The 21,115-nt window shown below is 42.6% G+C and overlaps 1 protein-coding gene across 1 annotated transcript in view; it reads right to left on the bottom strand.

Annotated features, from left to right (window-relative positions):
- klf5l (Kruppel-like factor 5 like) overlaps positions 1-21,115 on the bottom strand; it is a 70,583-nt gene that overhangs the window by 31,731 nt on the left and 17,737 nt on the right. The window contains exons 3-4 of the mRNA XM_038775309.1: positions 12,420-13,290; positions 10,780-10,839 (exon numbers count right to left, since the gene is read on the bottom strand). Of these exons, the coding sequence (XP_038631237.1) occupies positions 10,780-10,839; positions 12,420-13,290 (931 nt within the window). The remainder of the gene's footprint in view (positions 1-10,779; positions 10,840-12,419; positions 13,291-21,115) is intronic.

Below are 21,115 nucleotides of genomic sequence, written 5' to 3'. Positions count from 1 at the left end.
GGGTGCTCCCGTTTCCTCCCACAGTCCAAAGATGTGCAGGTTGTGGATTGGCCATGATAAATTGCCCTTCGTGTTTAAGGAGGTTGGGTGGGGTTACTGGGTTACGGGGATAGGGTGGAGGTGTGGACTTGAGTAGGATGCTCTTTCCAAGGGCCGGTGCAGACTTGATGGGCTGAATGGCCTCCTACACTGTAAATTCTATATATCTATAATGCAAATGGGTCCAAATGACCCATTTATATCCACTTAGCTGGTCCGGCACCAGAGTCTCCGGTCTTCCGGGCCGGGGATCACGTGGCCATGGATCACTACTGATATTTACCAGTATGACCCTGGCATGGTGGACCGTGCCATAGGGAAAAGGGGTAACCCCTGAAGGAGTTGCCCCTAAGTCTACTGAGGTCATTCCCCCCAATATGTATGACCTGCCCATCCCTCCCTAACAGACACCCCCCCCCCCAATCTTCCTTCATGGTGAATAACTCGAAGTGCTGTAATCACAATGTTTACAACCATCAACCACATCAAAGAGAATTAAGTGCATTCCAATCACCTCTTCAGGCTGGAGTGATTTTGAAGTGCTAAGCTGCAAATTGACAGTATTTAACTCTCTTTGAAGTGGTTCACAATTATAAACATTGTGGTTACAGCACTTAAAAGAGTTATTCATCCATGAAGGAAGATGAATGAAGCAAGGCTGACACCCGTGTTTGTGGAAGCTGTCAATCACAGCCCACTAAGAGAACTAAATGAATGGCTTGCAGCTAAAGGAAATCGCTTATTGTCACAAGTAGGCTTCAAACGAAGTTACTCTGAAAAGCCTGTAGTCGCCACATTCCGGCGCCTGTTCGGGGAGGCTGGTACAGGAATTGAACCGTACTGCTGGATCGGACGGACATAAACACAGGTCAATGTTTTTCTCTTTCCAGGAATGGACACGTAGCGCTCCCTCTGGCTGAGCCTGCAGGTGTATGCCCAGTTGAGTTTTATAACAGTAATTTTTTTCAGTGCCCCTGTCTGGACTGTCTAGCTTCCAGACAGGGGTCTCCTTTTCTAGGGCGGAGGGGCGCTATCTTTAATTAGGGAGACTCTATTCAGGGAGTCTCGGGGGTTCACCTATCCAATGGGTCTCTTATCCATAGGGTCTCTTGGAGAGGCGGCTGGGTGGGTCGGGACACCCCATACTTGGGGTGAGGAGGGGAGCCTAGATATTCTGGGTGGGGGCTGAATAGCAATGCAGGGGGCTGAATCCTGATCTGGGGGATTGGGGGGTTGCTTCATGATGCAGGAGGGGGCGGGTAGCTATTTGATCAAAATGACAGCCTGATAGCAGGATTCCCTCAGGAATCTCTCGTATTCCTCACCATGTGTAAATCTGCATGGCGAGGTAAACTGAATTGCTTTCTGATTTGGGAGCAGGAATCAGTTGTAACTCACCTTCAGCAGGAAAACACAAGGCAGGATTCTCCATTCCTGAAACTAAATGACCAGGGCAGGATTCCTGGATTTCACCTGACACTGGATCAATTCAGCAACCGTAGAGTGGCTAGCACCGGTGCCGTGTGGAACACAATCGATTCCAATGAGAAATGGTGCGGGATTCATCAGGTCTGTGATTGATACTCAGGAAGCTGACAAGCTGCAGCCGCACATACACAGTTCACTCCCCACACAGACACATCCCATCCAATAAGATGTCACTGGCTGCGCTGGAGCATGCCCATTCCACTGATGGGTTGTCTGGGGAGACACCCATACGACCCGAGACCCTAAGTTCACAGTAGGTAATCAGCGGCATGCACAGCTGCATAGCAGGCTAAGGCAGTGGTGCTCCGTGCCCGTCTACCCCGACCCCACCTCCTGGCCATCTCTGCCACTCCCTCCAGCCCTTGCAGAAGCCCCCTGGCCAGAGACATGACTGTCAGCAAACTATGGCGATGTTGGACACTTTCCATAGCCCCGCTCTCTCCCTCAGCAGCTATGACGCCTGTTTCACGAGTTTTAAAAGCATAAGTGAACCTTGCCGTCGGGAATTCGCCTCAGTAGAGGCGGAGCTTCGCGGAAGCCCTGGTGAATATCGGGTCAGACCCGCTAATGATATGCCAGCGGTGTTTACTGTACGTGTGTTCTGAAATGCATTGACCCAACTGTCGAGGCACCAAAGAATTGCGATTTGGCGTGAAATCGGATCCTGCCACGATTTTGTCATCCAAAACGATTCTCCACCCAAACACGTTCCCCGATTCCAGTGTTAGCCGACGAAGAATCCCGCACATAGTCTCCTAAACAGAGAATCCCAGCCAATATCCGGATTGATTAATGGGCCGAATCCTCTACTCTCTCTCTCATGGTAAGTTTGGAGGTGGGGAGGACATTTAATCAGGTGGCAATAGCTTTTGAGGTTGAAGAATTTGTACTTTGTTAAATATAGAGGTGCATGTACCTTTTACTTACAAGTCTGCAACCAACGTAAGAGTAATAACATTGGAATGTAAAGATGACAACTGAATGACGTATTGGATTGAACTGTCTGTTTCACACTATTGAGTGTCTGCTGATGGGTGATTTACTTCACAATTTGCAGAGAAGGACTTAGCTCTGTTAATTGCATGACAGCTTGCAATAATATGCCTAATGCCATAAAGCTTTGATTAAACATAATTAAAATGCATCTGAATTAATAAATACTACTGATATGCTCATGGAATTGTATCCTCACCATGGGAATATTGTGGCTACAGTGTGTATCACCTACAAGACGCACTATAGCAATTTGCCAAGACTTCTTTGACAGCACTTCCAAAACCTTCAGTCTCTCAAAACCTAAAAGGACAAGGACAACAAGTTTCCCTCCGAGTCACACACCATCTACTGCCCGCTTTCATTGCTGCTGGGTCAAATTTCTGGAGTTCCCTACCTGCCACTGCTGTGAAAGTACCTTTACCACACAGACTGTTACAGTTCAAGACACCTTCCAAAGGGCAACCGGTCAAAGGCAATCATTGCTGGTTTTGTCAGCAACATCTACATGCCAAGAATAAATACATGAATGGACAATAATGGGTGGAGGAGACTGAAGTGAGAAACAGCTTGGACCGAAGGTACACATAGAGCAATTGAGAGATGTGGATGATGGTGGCAAGTGGGATTAGGTCCCAGGACTGGAGGGTTGATGGACTACCTGGTAGATAAGTTGTTTTATAGTACTCACCTTTTAGAGCTTCTTGATTGGTTGTAGATTGAAGGTGCAGCTGACAGACAAATATGAATAATTTCTTGCTTTATTTTTCCAATTTGGTTGCTATTAATCATGCAGTCAGTACTATACTTGATTAACAATCAGAAAGGAGATAGGGGCTTGACAATTTTAATGTTTATAACATGCTTGGATACATGAATGCATTATGGCCAACTTGCTTACCACACTGTAGCATTGAATGTAATAGAGCATTGCATAGTTAAAAGTAGGATATGATTCCAGTTCTGCAACACAGGCAGTGCAGAACAGTATTGCAACTAAAACAAGAAAAGTCACTCTTGGGATGGAATTTCCAATTGATGAAGTCCATTTATACATTTAGCATTCTTTTTAATTTGCGTGTGCAATTTGCAAACATCAACATTTTTTATCCTTCTTCAGCATTTGTTCATGAGCTTCACCAATTAAAATTTCTAACCTACAATGGTGTCCAATATGCAATTACTTCTTCTTAAATCCTCTTCTAGCACACTGGGTGGGATTTACCATGTAACCCACTGTGGTTCACAGTGGTGGGAGGCGGTTCACCATTGGCCGGCAGCAGGATCTTCTGGTGCTACTGTTGTCAACAAGGTTTCCCATTGAATGCACCCCTCACTGCTGCGAAACCAAAATTTCAATATAGTACAATGGATATTGTATTCATTCTGGAACCCGATTGTATGCATGTTGGATTGGATTTATTGGCCATGAAACTATGTTTAAATAACTTGGTCTGCGATTTACTCTGTCAGTCATGCTTGTTAGTGTTTGACTGGTGCATATGTGGGTGGTTTTGTTTATCTAGCATTGTATTCGATACTAAAGAGCAAGCTGGGACATGTGGAGACATTGAGGGCTGATGCAGTGAAAGGATTAGGTGCTGTGCTTTAATGCTAATGAAAACACTCCAATACAGAACAGTGGAGTTACAAACATGCTTTGTGAATAATCTTTTGGCATAGCCGTGGGTACCTTTTGGTCTATATAACAATGAGAAGAATGTCATCTTGCCATGAGTGTTGAAAGACTATTGACCTAATTTTAAAATCAAGAAAGGGAGACATTTTCTACTCTGCTGTTATTGGAAATCGTTATGTTTGTCATAATAATTCTTGAGATATTTGATAGAAAGGAAAACATTAATGTAAACTTTTCTTAGAACATTAATTTTCTTGGCAGATCATTCCATATGCTCGGAACTTTTTAAAAATTGAGAAACCTAGGTAAAGGGACAAGGCTAATAATCCCATATACCAGTTAAGTTGTAATGAGTAAAGTACATTATATACAGCAGATAGTTACATAACGCTAGGCCTGGTCCTGCAAAAAAACAAAAACTGGAGCAAGAGGAAGAAAAGACTGAATGAGACAAGGAGTCAAAAGCCGGCCAATGGTGAAGACCCTGGAAAGGACGTCAACATAAGAGATGGTGGGGGCTGTTCACATTGGCGGGATCTTACTGTCCCGCCCGATGGCACACCCCTGCCGCAGGTTTTGCAGCAGCGAGGGTGCGTTCAATGAGAAACACCGTTGACGATGGTGAGACCATACGATTCTGCCACCGGCCACTAGCGAGCCACCCTCCACCTCTGCATAACACACTGTGGAGCAGGTGTAAAATCCCACCCATCATGATGAAAGGATGCAAAAGAAATCATGCAATGGACGACTTATTTAGCGATTAGAACAAACAACAGAACATGTTCAGAATTTAGAATTGCATTGCTAAGTAGGTTTTTCCAACCTGCTCTGGAATCACCATATTAATGCTATTTGTTTAGAACATCTATTGATCTAATGGTTTTTATTTCTAAAAATAGGTATTGCTAAAGGACTGTTACAATAAAGGCCCAAAGTCGTTTAAAGAAATTAATGCAAGATTAAATCAAAACTGATTGAAAGCATATATGTGGTACTTACCCCACACCAGACATTTAGGGCCCTCCCCAGCACAGGTTGGCATGATGCCAATCTGGCCATGCCAACTGTGCCATGGACGTGTCCCACTACCCTCCCAAGGGCTATAATTACCTCTGCGTTCTCGAGGTATACCTTGATTGCTTCATGTCTGGCCATAGGTGTTGTAAACCTCACTGACAGATTTGAAAATTTAGTGAGGGAAGATCATGTAGTAGAGGAGAGAATGGTGACAAAATGTAATGGATGGAAAACTACTAAAATAAGATATACGCCTTTTGTGGCTGTGAATCTCATGAGATCACTGGCGAGAAGCGAGGAAAAGTGATCTCTGGCAAGAATACTTCCCGATGCTTGCAAGGTTTTCTGTGCATGCCGCTGATCCCATGGATGGCCAGTGCAGGCTCAAAATTGCATTCAGAGTCTGGCTTCGAAAAACTTCATAACCTCCATGTCAACTCATGCCTCCAGCCATTCCTCTGGCCCTCATATACTCCATGCCACCCTACGCCATTTCCATGTTCACTTATCCATTGTGCACATAACCAACAAGCCATATAATATTGGCAAGTAAGAAAAAAAAACACCTGTCTCGACAATCTATAAAAGTGTCAATCAGATACACCAGTATCAATAACAGAGACTTCAAATACTTCACTTCACACCGCTTAACCTTGTCAAAATTAACATTGAGACATTCACAAATAAGGTTGCAGAAAACAACTTATTATGATCATGAAAAATATTAATCAAGCAAAGCCAACAATTGACTTCACTTGTAAAAATATAAGCTTTTATTAGTCTGGGCTCTGAGTCAAGCATGCATAATGAGGACAGTTTCCATCTGTTGTACGGAGAATCCCCATCTCCACCCTCCTTCCTCCATGAGTCTAGCAGAGGCAATTAAGAGCTTTTTTGACTGATTCATTTTATCCCAAAAGCACACAGCTTTGATGATGTGCCTGCACCTCACAAGGATCATCAAGGCCAGTGTACAACAGAAAGAGCATCTTCGGTGAAATTGCAAGCTGAGAATGCTTTGATCAGCTTCACTGAAGAGTTTCAATCTTAGCCACTGAGACACTACTATACAAAGCACTTCTACTCACTGCTTGGCAAAATGATTGCCAACTTCTTGTCAGACGCGTGACCTGTCTCGCACTATACTCATCTTCAGCTGCATGCCAACCTACCACACATCATGGGAGCAGTATACGCAGCACCATCTTTCACCTCTGCTTTCAAGTGTGGAAGCCACACATCCCTCAGCACCAGCTAGAACAGTATCAGCAGCATCCTCCTCAGCTGCATGACCCATCACATGGCAGATGTGATGGACACTGAGATAGAGCTAAAAGGAATCAAGAGACCTAGGTTCACAGGCAGATGAACAGCTCTTTTGACTTGTCTTAAGCACCAGTCCCTCAGGATCTCAAAGCAGATAGCCGTTAACATTTGTAGCCTCCGAGGCCAACTTCCCAGTTGAAGGGGTGGGCACACGTTACAAGTAGCTGACAATGTGTCTGTAATAGTGAGGCTAACTTTCCCGCACCCCTCAGGAATAACCAGAAGGTATCTATCTGGGCCTGAAGTCTCTCAAAATAAAAATACTTGGTATCAATTCACCTGAAGTAGTTCTTTTTAAAACCAAGCTTTAATGTTCACGAGTCAACTTGGCGTAATTAAAATCAGAAAGTATCATTAACTGTCCATTACTCTATTTCAGCTTTAGAATGGGCCCATGGAATATACACATTCAATTTTGTCATCGGTCTTGTGGAAAGTTCTTTCACTCCTCCCAACACACACACACCCTTCCTTAGTTATCTCTAATTTACTTTCATTGTTGCCATACTTTGTTTTATAATGGTCCTCTGAAGCACCTTGGTAGGTTTTATTCCAATGAAGGTGCTATATAAATAACAGTTGTTGTGCAGGTATTAGATGCATAATTGTGGCCTTAAAAGAAAGGCTGCCATGAGCAAGATGGTGCAGCTATGAATTCATTAATCACATGATAACATGAGCTGGCTTGGTAGTATGTCAATGGACAGGATTACATGATCTGCAGTTACAGATGGTTTAGATCGGAGTGTGGTGCCAAAACTTGAGAGATAATTGCTGATTTTAGAATTTGTACAATGGAATTTATTTATTTACTTTTTCATGCATTTGTTACCCGTTCTTGATTGCCCCCGAACAGAGTTGCATTTTTTAAAGAGTCAACAATTGCTGATTTTAGAATTTGTACAATGGAATTCATTTATTTACTTTTTCATGCATTTGTTACCCGTTCTTGATTGCCCCCGAACAGAGTTGCATTTTTTAAAGAGTCAACCACATTGGATGTGGATCTGGAGTCACATGTCGGCCAGACCAGGTAAGGATGGCAGATTAGTGAACCAGATGAGTTATTACGACAATGGTTTCATGGTCGTCATTAGACTTTTAATTCCAGATTTTTTTATTGAATTAAAATTTCACCATTTGCCATAGTGGGATTCGAACCTGGGTCTCCAGAGCATTATCCTGGGTGTCTGGATTACTAGTCTAGTGACAATACCACTACATCACAACCTCCACAGCACATAGTACACATTATGTGCTGCTGTCACAATGCTAGTTCTATCTACATCTTGTACTCTGATTGTCCTGTATACATTATATATCACTGGCAAGACACTGCCTCGTATTGCACTGTAAATATTAGGCGTAGGATTTTGTATGAAAATTGTACGAGTGATTTCCATTGCTTTGGTGCTGAAAAATCTGTATATATTAGATTGCTTAAACTCTTTGCCTGTTACAGCCAACCCTGTATTTCTCATTTCAATACCGTTTCCCCCATTCAATAACTCCCAAGTTATGTGCTTTAGTTACTGCCACCAGTGTGCTGGTGTACACTTACGTCTGGATATAAAAGAATCCCAGAACAGCCCTGTTCAACTTACTTTGATGTATCTCAAGAGTTTGAGCATGGAAGCATTACCCAAACAATTTTTGTCGGCTTTCTGCAATTTGCTTGCAGCTTTCGCAATGACTTTGTTTTACTTTTGGTTCCGTGAGAACTGCTTTACATGTAGTGCTAAGAGCCTCTAATACAGAGAGTCTCATGACAGCCAAAATATTTTTAACACCCAAGCATTTCAAATGTCTGGAGCAGAAGCAGGTGTGGGCTATCCAATGGGATATTCTATTGTTACAGAAGAGGAAGAAAATCAGCAGAGCCAACCAGATACAAAAGTGGATCCCCGTGGCAGAAAAACAGCTACCTAATTCTATGCTTGGAAGTTAGTTTCCTGCAGAGAAAAAAAGAACAGCTATAGCTCCAGAGAACATTGAGGCAGTATCACAACATTTCTGAGGATCTGTATCTCTAGTACCCACTGTCCGAACAAAGCCACTGAGCACATGTACGAAGGTTTAGAAGGACTCAGGCTTCCGTCAATTGCTGGCACAGCATTCACCATCTCTACAGATGAATTTGCCATGGCCCTGAAATTTATGATTTCAGACCCTTTCAGTCTGACATGGGGACTGACATAATATTAACTTTAGAACTGTAAGGGCATTACCTAGGTGACAGATGCTTATCTGAAGGATACTTGACTCCATCATTCATGGCATAACCACCATAAAACAGAGAGACAGCGCCATTCACTTGTGCAGGTTCGCAAGCTTCCCAAGGATGTAGGGTAACAACTTGGATGCCCACCAACATACATCAATGGGGAAACTTCCTAGCTGATCATGCAAATTGATTGTGATGCCCAGCTTACTGAAAGTTGCCAAAGTGCATTCGTTCCGCAGCATTCAGCTGTCACAGTTATTCAGGGAGGGGAGCTGAATTGTGGGATGGATTCTGGGGAGAAGTCCTGTTTGCTAATTCCATTCAGTGTGACCACAGAGGGTCATATAATCCCTACATTGCAGAAGGCCATTCGGCCCATCGAGTCCACACCGATCATCTGAAAGAGTTCTCCACCAACTTGCATTACTCCCCACCCTATCCCATTACCCTAACCTACACACCTTTTTGGACATTGAAGGGCAATTTAGCATGGCCAATCTACCCAACCCCCTGCACATCATTGTACTGTGGGAGGAAACCGGAGCACCCGGAGGAAACCCGCGTATACACGTGGAGATGATGCAAACGCCACAGAGACAGTGACGCAAGGCTGGAATTGAACCAGGACCCCTGGCACTGTGCGGCAGCAGTGTGGACCACTGTATCACCGTGCCGTGCCGTCCCATTCCAATTAAATCCATGAAGCAACCTGGCAGGAGCAGAAAGGAACACACTCAAATGCGTGAACAAGTCGGGGGTGGGGGGGGTTACTTGAAGTACACAACAGGAATTTGTTGTGGAGGCTTGTTGCAGGATTGGGTGATATGCTCAAGCGGACTGTAGTTTGATGAGCACACTGTTCCAATAAAGATTAGAGATACCTGGTGCTCAGCATAGACAAGAAAGAAAAGGATAACATGATGAGTTTATTGCATTGCTGGCTCTGGTCGAATTGTTGAACTTCCTACACCATTCTGGGAGCGAAGGAATTGGCACCCAGTGTTAATACCAACTCCATCTATGTGCAATGATTCATGATTTTGGCCAATTTGACCACAAGCTGCTCAGAAGTTAAATTCCGAGCCTGGGGGACTGCGTAGAGTTTGCACATTCTTCTCCTGCCTGTTTGAGTTTCCTCTGGGTGCTCAGGTTTCCTCCCACAGTAAAAAGATGTACAGGTTAGGTGGATTAGCCATGCTAAAACAAAATTGCCCCTTGGTGTCCAAAAGGTTAGATGGGGTGTTCTTTCAGACAGTCGTGCAGATTCAATGGGCCGATTGGCTTCCTTCTGCACTGCCGGGATTCTATGATTTTGAAATAATTAACAATCAAATTCCACTGGCATGTATAGAAACAATATAATACTAACAGAACTGTTTGATGTAAAAATTTGCTTTGTGATGATAAATCTGATGGGAGTTCACTTTACATTTGTTTATTTGGGATTCATTGCAGAGTGTGCTTAACATATTTGTTATAACCCCATTTTAGCTTGGATTTTTTTTGTACAAAACAGCTCGTGTGGAGTCCTGGAGAGTGGTTACCGGAACAGGAATTGTACTTCAGCAAGAGAGTAAAATAGGGGAAAATTGGAAGAAGGAAAGAAAGAAAAAAAAAAAATAGATCTTCAAGGTTACCTGCTGTCAGTAGTTTTTTCTTTGTTATTAGGAAATTGAGGGGAGTTGAGGACCTTGAAGGAGAATGTTCTAAGACATTGATTTGACAATGAATTCAGTATGAACACAGTCCATTTTTAACAGATCACAAACCACCTTCTTGCTAGTATCCCCTAGTTGTATATGCAAAGATTAAGAAATGCCAGAATACCAAACTATGTAACTGTTAGTGTGGGTGTTTACTTTTGTAGACGTAGCAAGCAATACTTCACCCAGTCCTGCAAAGTGCTGAGACTTGATCCAGTTCTATGATCCCATTCTTAAACCTCGAGTGGCTCAATGTGATGTATCACATAAACTGGACAATTGTTTTGACAGCATCCAATAGAATGTATGCAAGCATTGATATATGATAGTTAAGGAAAATAGTATACCTGTGTGGGTCCTTTGATGCGCTTTCAAGTGAGAACTCTTGGTGTAAACTTTGGTGCAGCCTGCAACACAATACATTAGTGTGACATCCTGTTTCAAGTGGTCATTTGGTCATTTCAGATTTATAGTTCTATCCTCTTGCTGAAAAGAAATCTGCTAAATTGACTAATTCCTGTGCAGCCAACCTCAACGTATGGAATTGCACTCAGAAGGAAGCTGCTGAGCTACTTTGAGAATCAGTCACTTGAAGTACTAAAAGTATTATTAGATCATTAAATATCTGTACGCGTGCCAGGTCTCGTCTTTTCTGCTTCAGACAGAATCTTTCTTTATATACACCTCATAAAACAGGCATCAGACTTGGTTGCGGATATTAAACATTCTTCAGAGAAATAAAGACATTGATCAGCAGCATTAAATTGATAAATAATTACAATTGCTCACTGATTTCAGCAGTTTTTAAATAGCTACAGTTACCTTGATTTGATGGTGTTAATGTAATGAACTTAATGACATATACCAGATTACCAGCTGAACATCACAAATATGCTCCAGACAAAAAGACCACTTCTGACCAATATCACAAGAGGTTTGCAGCAACATATAAAATGATTTAAGAGGGATAGCAAGTGAGAAGTTGGAACAGGTTATCTAGCCTCTTTGTCCAAATCCTGCACGTTTGTCTGCATATGTGTCTATTGCAAAATGCGAACACAGAAGAGGTGAATCTCTATTGGGATTCTACTGCTCGACTGCCAAAGTTTTGATGGAAGAACTCCAGGTTTGTAACTGCTGTTTAGTCATAAAAAAAATTGAACCCCACATGGAGATTCAACACCAAATTGATCCTCAAACTATTGGGAGGTAATTCTAAAATGCACAATTGGCTTTTTATTTTCTGAATTCAAACTCAAAACATTTCACAGGAAACACATGACTTATTACAATGAGTCAGCTTAAGTTTAGAAGACCAAATGATCTAGTCATTTAACTATTAAAAACGTGCGTTTACAAAAATTGGGCAGCAGGCGAGTTGACTACTCGCGAAGCTCATCAGATTTTTCTATAGAGAGAACTGCATGGGTACTAGCAAGCAGATTGGTGTCTTGATCTCTCCTCTAATGACTTGACATTAAACCTGGTCTGTAAAACTGAACTACAAAGAGGATTGCTGATACATTCTCTAGTCTAAACACTTACCTGATCTCAATTAGAATAGAAGTGAAGCTGCTACAATTGACTTCACTGCTCCTGTTCAGGGAGCTGATGAAGCAAAAATCACACTTTATTTTTGCTCCTATTTTGTGATTTAAAATTATTATTCATTCTTGGGATGTGAACATCATTAGCAAGGCCAGTATTTATTACCCATCTCAATTGCTTTTGAAATGATCCCCTGCTAGATAGCACAGTTGGGTATTGGGTTAGGCTAAGATGTGATGCTTTCTGTAGAATACTACATGAAGAATGGCCACTGGAGCAAGATACAGAAGAACACGTCTCAGCATGAATTAATGTTTTAGTAGAGGACAGCAGCCCAAGAGGTATGAAAAAGACTTGGTATTGGATTTAAAATTCACTGTAATCACCCTTGTACAGACAATATATATTAAAAGGTTTTTAACACAACAAGCAATTGTACCTGGGAAATCACAATGATGAATGCGTCGCTTCTCCAATTCAGGGTTGTTGCGCCGACTGTATTTTGTTGACTGGAAGCCAGGCTGACAGGGCTGCAAGCTGGTCTGAAGACTATGCATCTGTGGATGATGAACAATCTTTGATGCTACTGATGCAGCATATGATGGAGGTGGCGAGAGTGTATTGATAAGGTCGGGCTGGTTTTCTGGGCTACCGGGTTGGGAGTTTGGTGGCGAGGGTGGCAGGTATGAGGTTTGCTGCTGATAAAACTGAGCTGGTACCGAAAAGTTGTTTGGTGTCGATACAACAGGATGGAAGTGTTTAATTGCGGACTGGGTAGACAGGCTGGTTGCTCCAGCCATGCCTGTTGACATGGTAACACTGTTACAACTGTGGATAACTGTAGTGTTGCCAAGTGATTGGGTAGAACTCAAAGGCATGTTGACATCTGCATTGATTGGCATCTGATACAGTTGGGGTTGATGTGAACTGACGGGCATTTGTAGCTCAGGGGAAGAGGCTTCTTGCTTGATGAAGATATTATTCACAGGAACGGACTGTGGCATACTGAACACACTGGTGAATTCAGGCAGGGCATGCGTTGCGGCAGATGTGCATGACTGGGTGAAATTCGTAACCGGCTCGGTCTTGACTTGTGGGAGAGCTTGCTTTGTTGGTCTGTAAAGGCCTGTTCTCAAGTGGGTGATATCAGGCAGAATCAAGTTTATATTCAGGCTATATGGTGATGTTATCTGCTCCTCAAAAAACTCATCTACCACTGAGGCACTCTCTCTTCGGTATTTCTTCTGGTCCAGAATTGTTGGGGGTGGTGGAATCAGTGGGGCGAGGTACTTGTCCATTTCTGATCTTACCTATTTTTGAAGAAAACAAATACTATAATTTGTTTTGTGTGCATTGTCAAATAATTAAACAATGCCAAATTTGTGAACACTTTTGAGTTTCAGAATGCAATAACAACAAACTGTTAACATATTTTGTATTTGATTTTCAATTGGCTACTTAACCGTCAGTAATGAACTTCAATGATTTAAAAAAAATATCCTAAAATAGAAAACCATTCTGTGTCATAATGCACTTACGATAGATTAACCAATATCTAGTCCCCATTGTAAGCAAAGACATTCTTCGGACATGTTTGTTTCAAACACTAGCTTTCGGAGCATTGCTCCTTCCTCAGGTGACCCGAGGAAGGAGCAGTGCTCCAAAAGCTAGTGTTTGAGACAAACATGTTGGACTTTAACCTGGTGTTGTAAGACTTCTTACTGTGCTCACAACGCTGGCATCTCCACATCATTCTTCAGACAGTTTAAAGCAGTGCTATGCAACAAAGGTCTCCTCGTAGAAGAGGCTGGTTATTACTTACAAGTTTACAAATAGCATTATCTGACACTTGCACAGGAGTTACACCACAACTTGGAGGCACTGTCGGTAAACCTCACAAAATAGTCATGTTGGTCTCTCCAGTGCATTTATTTCTGGTGAAAAATCTCTCTCCAGGTTTTTAAAAAAGGCTTCCTCTGTTTTCCCACTTTAAAGAACTCGATGGCATGTAGTTTCCATGACTGAAAGCAATACGACAAGTTGTTTCCAGGCCTGCTGATTTGAAACCGGCAGCTGGGTGAAGGAGACATTTTATTCCATCAATAATATCTATTTAGTGCCACCACATCAGATATTCAGTAAGAGGGGATTCAAAGGCACAAACTATTAGCTTATCATACGAAGTTACAGTGAGACCCATGCCACCACAATACCCATAATGTTAACAATTAGAATGATTCTCATTTTATTTTGAGAGATTTCAGCACTTTGTTTTATTTTATTTTAGCTGATGACTTCTCAACACAAGTACCTTCAGATAATTGTACATTAAATTTAGATGCTCGACTTTTCAAAGATACTGATAGTCCAGGTAAGCAGTCTGACCTGCATTACTGCTTTGGTAAGCTGCTATAATAGTTTATGACACCATGAAACCTGCCATTATACTTGTTTCAGGGACATTTTCATTGTAAAAATGGCAGTATTATTCATCTTTATATTATCCAGATTGCATTTAACTGCTGCAGCCAAGGTCTGTGTGGGAGTGTTTAGTAACTGCAATCTGTGTGTTACTTGACTGATTCAAGATTATGGTTCCAGCAAATAATATATTAGATATTCTCTTAATCACAGTGACTTCATAATTCAAAAGCATAGCTGTCAAGAAAAGATTTCCTGAATTTTTTTCTAATAGCTTCTGTACAATGGGAGGAATTAACAATTTCACGGCAAAATTTCTTGGATCTCATTCAGTTTTTCCAGCCTTAACTAACAACTACACAGAAGGGAGTTTAAGGTCATCAAGTGGTCGTACCAGGAGTCCACAGCTACTCTGCCATGCCAGGAATGCCTCTATAAATAACGAGCATACTCTATTAAATAATAGCAATTGAAAGCTATGTTTTCCAACAAACTGTGCCCAGATCTCTTAACACTCATTAACACTCCTTCAGCATTTCTCCTTTCTTTTCCGGGGAAGGAACAATTGTCTCCTTTTAAGTCATCTTCCCACCATGGTTCATATTCACACTCCACACAGTAAAATTGTCAAGAAGCACAAAACATGTTATGAAAGACCATCAGCAATCTGATTACTATCATAAGGGTTCACCGCGTTCATTTGAGTTCTGCTGGTTAATATCATTATGTGAAGTACACAGCACTCCAATTATCTTCAATTTCTATAGAGTGCTTTCGCAAAAACCTGTTGGAAAACATTTTTTGGTTATTCTATTCTTATACAGGCGTGCCACTCACTGTCTGATCTTGCTCAATGGCAGCACTGAATTCAGAAGGTTGTAGTTTCAAAATCCAATCCAGAGTCTTGAACACAAACTCTAAGCTGACACACCAGGGAACACTTTCTGCACACCCCCACGGTGTGTTTCACGGCAGAGCGAGGGGGCCCATTGTTGTCCCACGGTGAGGGTCTTCCGGTCCTGCCGCTGTCAATGGAATTTCCCATTGAATCCACCCCCTACTGCTGGGAAATCCTTGGTGGGGTGGACCAACGACAGGACCAGATAATCCCGTTGGTGAGAACGGCCGGAAACTCCACCCAGCTGTCTTTTGGATGAAGTGTTATAACAAGACCCCTCTACCCTCTCAGGTGGATATAAAAAAGATTTCATGTACTATTTCAAAAAAGTGCAGGAGCGCTTGGCCAATATTTATTCCTCAAATAATAGTAAAACAATCTTATTACTGTCATATTTCCTGCATTTCAACAATAATAACTTATATTCATATAATACCTTCAACATAATAAATACTCCAAAACAAAGATGAGTATTTAAAAATGAACACATTGCTCTATTGGAAGCTAATGTAAGTCAGCGAGCACTGGGGTAATAAGTGAATAGGACTTTATGTGAATTAGGATTCGGGCAACAGAGTTTTGGTGACCTCCTGTTTACAAAGGGTGGAAAGTGGGATGAGTTGATGACAGATCGGCTGAGGCTGGGGTGAAGGCCAGCAACGTTACAGAGTTGGAAAAAGGTGGTTCGTTGTGATGGTGCGACTAATGTATATGGTCAGAAGCTTGTACTGGGGTCAAATATGTAATTTACAGTCTGGTTTTCTTTCAGACAGTTCCCAGGGAGAGACATGGAGAAGGATTGGAGTTGGTAACTATGGAACAGACTTTGGAGCGGGGGAAATGTAAACAATGGATTCAACTTCCCAATATTTAATTGGATGAAATTTCTTCTCATCCAGTACAATCGAAATGTGGAGCTTTTTCAAGGAACAGCTACTGCGTGTCCTTGATAAATATGTACCCGTCAGGCAGGGAGGAAGTTGTCGAGCAAGGGAACCGTGGTTTACTAAGGAAGTTGAAGCACTTGTCAAGAGGAAGAAGAAGGCTTATGTTAGGATGAGACATGAAGGCTCAGTTAGGGCACTTGAGAGTTACAAGTTAGCCAGGAAGGACCTAAAGGGAGAGTTAAGAAGAGCGAGGAGAGGACACGAAAAGTCGTTGGCGGATAGGATCAAGGAAAACCCTAAGGCTTTCTATAGGTATATCAGGAACAAAAGAATGACTAGAGTAAGATTAGGGCCAATCAAGGATAGTAGTGGAAAGTTGTGTATGGAATCAGAGGAGATAGGGGAAGCATTAAATGGATATTTTTCGTCAGTGTTTACACTGGAGAAAGACAATGTTGTCGAGGAGAACACTCAGGTTCAGTCGACCAGGCTAGATGGAATTGAGGTTCAAAAGGAGGAGGTGTTAGCAATTTTAGAAAATGTCAAAATAGACAAGTCCCCTGGGCCACATGGGATTTATCCTAGGATTCTCTGGGAAGCCAGGGAGGAGATTGCAGAGCCTTTGTCCTTGATCTTTATGTCGTCTTTGTCGACAGGAATAGTGCCGGAAGACTGGAGGATAGAAAATGTTGTCCCCTTGTTCAAGAAGGGGAGTAGAGACAACCCTGGTAATTATAGACCTGTGAGCCTTACTTCGGTTGTGGGTAAAATGTTGGAAAAGGTTATAAGAGATAGGGTTTATAATCATCTTGAAAAGAACAAGTTGATTAGCGATACTCAACACGGTTTTGTGAAGGGTAGGTCATGTCTCACAAACCTTATTGAGTTTTTTGAGAAGGTGACCAAACAGGTGGATCAGGGTAAAGCTGTTGATGTGGTGTATATGGATTTCAGTAAGGCGTTTGATAAGGTTCCCCACGGTAGGCTATTGCAGAAAATAAGGAAGTATGGAATTGAAGGTGATTTAGCGGTTTGGATCAGTAATTGGCTAGCTGAAAGAAGACAGAGGGTGGTGGTTGATGGCAAATGTTCATCCTGGAGTTCAGTTACTAGTGGTGTACCGCAAGGATCTGTTTTGGGGCCACTGCCGTTTGTCATTTTTATAAATGACCTGGAAGAGGGTGTAGAAGGATGGGTTAGTAAATTTGCAGATGACACGAAGATCGGTGGAGTTGTGGATAGTGCTGAAGGATGTTATAGGATACAGAGGGACATAGATAAGCTGCAGAGCTGGGCTGAGAGGTGGCAGATGGAGTTTAATGCGGAAAAGTGTGAGGTGGTTCACTTTGGAAGGAGTAACAGGAATGCAGAGTACTGGGCTAATGGCAAGATTCTTGGTCGTGTAGATGAACAGAGAGATCTCGGCATCCAGGTACATAAATCCCTGAAAGTTGCCACCCAGGCTAATAGGGCTGTTAAGAAGGCATATGGTGTGCTAGCCTTTATAAGCAGGGGGATTGAGTTTCGGAACCACAAGGTCATGCTGCAGCTGTACATAACTCTGGTGCGGCCACACCTGGAGTACTGCGTGCAGTTCTGGTCACCACATTATAGGAAGGATGTGGAAGCTTTGGAAAGGGTTCAGAGGAGATTTACTAGGATGTTGCCTGGTATGGAGGGAAGGTCTTACGAGGAAAGGCTCAGGGAATTGAGGTTGTTTTTGTTAGCGAGGAGAAGGCTGAGAGGTGACTTAATAGAGACATATAAGATAGTCAGAGGGTTAGATAGGGTGGACAGTGAGAGTCTTTTTCCTCGGATGATGATGACCAACACGAGGGGACATAGCTTTAAATTGAGGGGTGATAGATATAGGACAGATGTCAGAGGCAGTTTCTTTACTCAGAGAGTAGTAGGGGTGTGCAACGCCCTGCCTGCAATAGTAGTAGACTCGCCAACTTTAAGGGCATTTAAGTGGTCACTGGATAGACATATGGATGAAAATGGAATAGTGTAGGTCAGATAGGCTTCAGATGGTTTCACAGGTCGGCGCAACATCGAGGGCCGAAGGGCCCGTACTGCGCTGTAGTGTTCTATGTTCTATGTTCTATGAATGTCAGATAAGCAATCTGACAATTGAGTACTAGTGGTGGAGTCAAGAGGTGTGGTGTGAGATAGATGGGAAATAGAAGGAGACAAGGATAGAACTTTAGGGAATACCAGAGGTAATGGTGTGGAACAGGAAGAGAAGCCATTGCAAATGATACTCTGGCTCCGATTAGCAAGATAAGAATGGAACCACACGAGAGCTGGACAACAGCGGAAGGGTTTTGGAGGAGAGTGATGTTATTAGCCGTGTCAAAAGCTGCAGAATGTCAAAAAGGATGAGAAGGGATTGCTTAATTTTGTCACATGGATGCAAGGTGTCATTTGTAACTTTGAAAAGAGTGGTTCGATACTATGGTGGGGTCGAAATCAGGTTGCAGGGTTTCAAAAAAACAAACAAATGGAGTTCTGGGAAAGATGAGCATGAATTTAGGAGCCAACAACATGTTCAATGACTTTGGAGAGGAAAGGGCAGCTGGAGTTGGGGCAGTAGTTTGCAAGGTAAGTGGGGTCAAGGGTAGACTTTTTGGAGGACTGATGATGGTTGATTTAAAGGAGAAACACCTGAAGAGAAAGGATCATTAACTATATCAGCTAACACAGAGGCCAGGAGGGGAGGATGCACGGCCAGGACTGGTTGCTCCTGAAACATTCATCATTGGCTGTAAATTGCATCTGGGCACCCTGATGTCATGAAAGGTGCCATGTAAATACAAATGTTTTCTTTTTAGAGGTTTCCACATATAGATAATAACTGTCTGTTAAACATTGTTTTGCAAGAATAATATTGGGAGTGTCTTTAGAAATGGTTAAAAGCCATGAAGTGTTTTTCAGCCACTAGTTTCAGTAAATTTGCATTTCAAAAACTATTTTCTATCCTAACTGTCCCAACATGTCACAGAATCATAGAATGGTTGCAAGAGTTCTGCAACAGCAATTTGGTTAATCCACCCTCCCGCCTTTTCCCCATAGCCCTGCAATATTTTCTCTTCATATAATTAACCATTGCCTTTTTGAAAGCCACGACTGAATCTGTCTCCACCACAGTCTCAGACAGTGCATTCCTGATCCTACCCTTGCTGTGTAAAAGATATTTCTTTGTCGCTTTTATATATGGAATTAAGCTTTCACACTAATCTCCCTCGTACAGTTATTTGTTTTCCTCTCCCACCAATTCTAATTTAAAAATTTCCAATAAATGTTTCAGTTACCATATTTGGGTAAATATCAAAAGAAAATTTAGATGACATTCATAAATCAAATAATAATTGCTCTATTGGCTTATGATGTTCTCATCCCGTGTCATTGTTGCCTTATGATTCACTCCCAGGTTCACATTGTTTTTTTTCTATTGAGCAAAATTCTCCATTTAGGAGACAAAGTGTTGATGTCGGGACTGAATTGCATGGGATTCGGATTCCCGTTGTGAGGGCCAGTTTTGGAGCATTTCCAGATCACCCAGCACTCTGCCCATGTGAATCTGGAGCAATTCTTATTTCTGCTGGCGTCTGATTCGCAGGTGCCGGAATTGGCATTGCAGAGCTTGATGAGCTGGAGGTGCTTATAAGCACTCCACTCCCCAAACATGCTCATTCCAGCCAAGAGGATGGCACTGTGAAGAGCTGCCACTCACTCACCTCCAATTTACAGATACAGAGCTGGACAATATATTGGATGTGGTGGAGAAGAGGTGGGGCACCCACTTCCCCAGGATGGGCAGGAGGCTACCACCCAAGGACGTCAACTGGGCCTGGGCAGATATGGCAGAAGTGGCGAATGCCTTGGGCCTCACCAGGCAGACTGGCACGGAGTGTCAGAAAAAGATGAATGACCTCCTGAGGTCTGTTCGGGTGAGTCACCACCTCAGAAATGAAATGAAATAAAATGAAAATCGCTTATTGTCACGAATAGGCTTCAAATGAAGTTACTGTGAAAAGCCCCTAATTGCCACATTCCGGCGCCTGTTCGGGAAGGCTGTTACGGGAATCGAACCGTGCTGCTGGCCTGCTTTCAAAGCCAGCGATTTAGCCCAGTGCCTCTGTGTCCCTGATATCACTCCTGTCCCTCACTCCGAACCCCGCCCTCACCATGCCCCCCACGTAGAGACCAATCAAAACCCACCTGCCCCCATCTCCCTTACATTTCACCTGCACCAAACCCCAACACCAATATTGCCCTCTTTGACCATGTGTCTTACAAAACAAACGCCACCAGCTACAGACCCCCTTTTGCAACCCGCCGCCATGTCCTTAATGTGTCCCCTAGGAAAAGACGGCCCAAGAAGCCGTGGAAGGTTTAGCATACTAACTAATAGTCTGACAGATCACAATGTATGTGCTCCTTCTTTATACCAGCTGATAGGATGGGTAGTATTATACAGGTAGTATTATACAGGAAGAGACTTCATGCACTCCCACAGCCCATATAATGATGCAGGTGAGCCCAGAATTAAATCTGGAGCGCTCATCACCGTTCTCCAGGCATATCTGAAGCCTGTACTTTCTAAATCAAGAATTGAGAATGCTATCATGAAGACATAGGCTTACTCTGCTCAGCCTCTATATTTGTAAATTGGATCATGCTCTGCTTTATAGGCCAAATAAAAGCAGTCCAAATAGCATACACAGGAGCAATGTAGACCAGATCACAGATGTTTATTATGGATCATCATGCTCTGCATTATGTACTGGATCATTACCAAATTGTAGCCCTCTTCATTATAATTAGAGCATTGCGCTCTGTCTTGTAGATCATAACTTTGTATTTGTCATAGATTGGAGCTTTGAAGAAACAAAATATAGTGAAACAGGTGGCTCCAGTTTTCTG

This window comes from Scyliorhinus canicula, chromosome 17, assembly GCF_902713615.1.
Source record: "Scyliorhinus canicula chromosome 17, sScyCan1.1, whole genome shotgun sequence".
NCBI classification, from domain to species: domain Eukaryota; kingdom Metazoa; phylum Chordata; class Chondrichthyes; order Carcharhiniformes; family Scyliorhinidae; genus Scyliorhinus; species Scyliorhinus canicula.
Note: the sequence above shows the minus strand (reverse complement) of the source record. Positions and strands in the feature narration are given on the sequence as shown.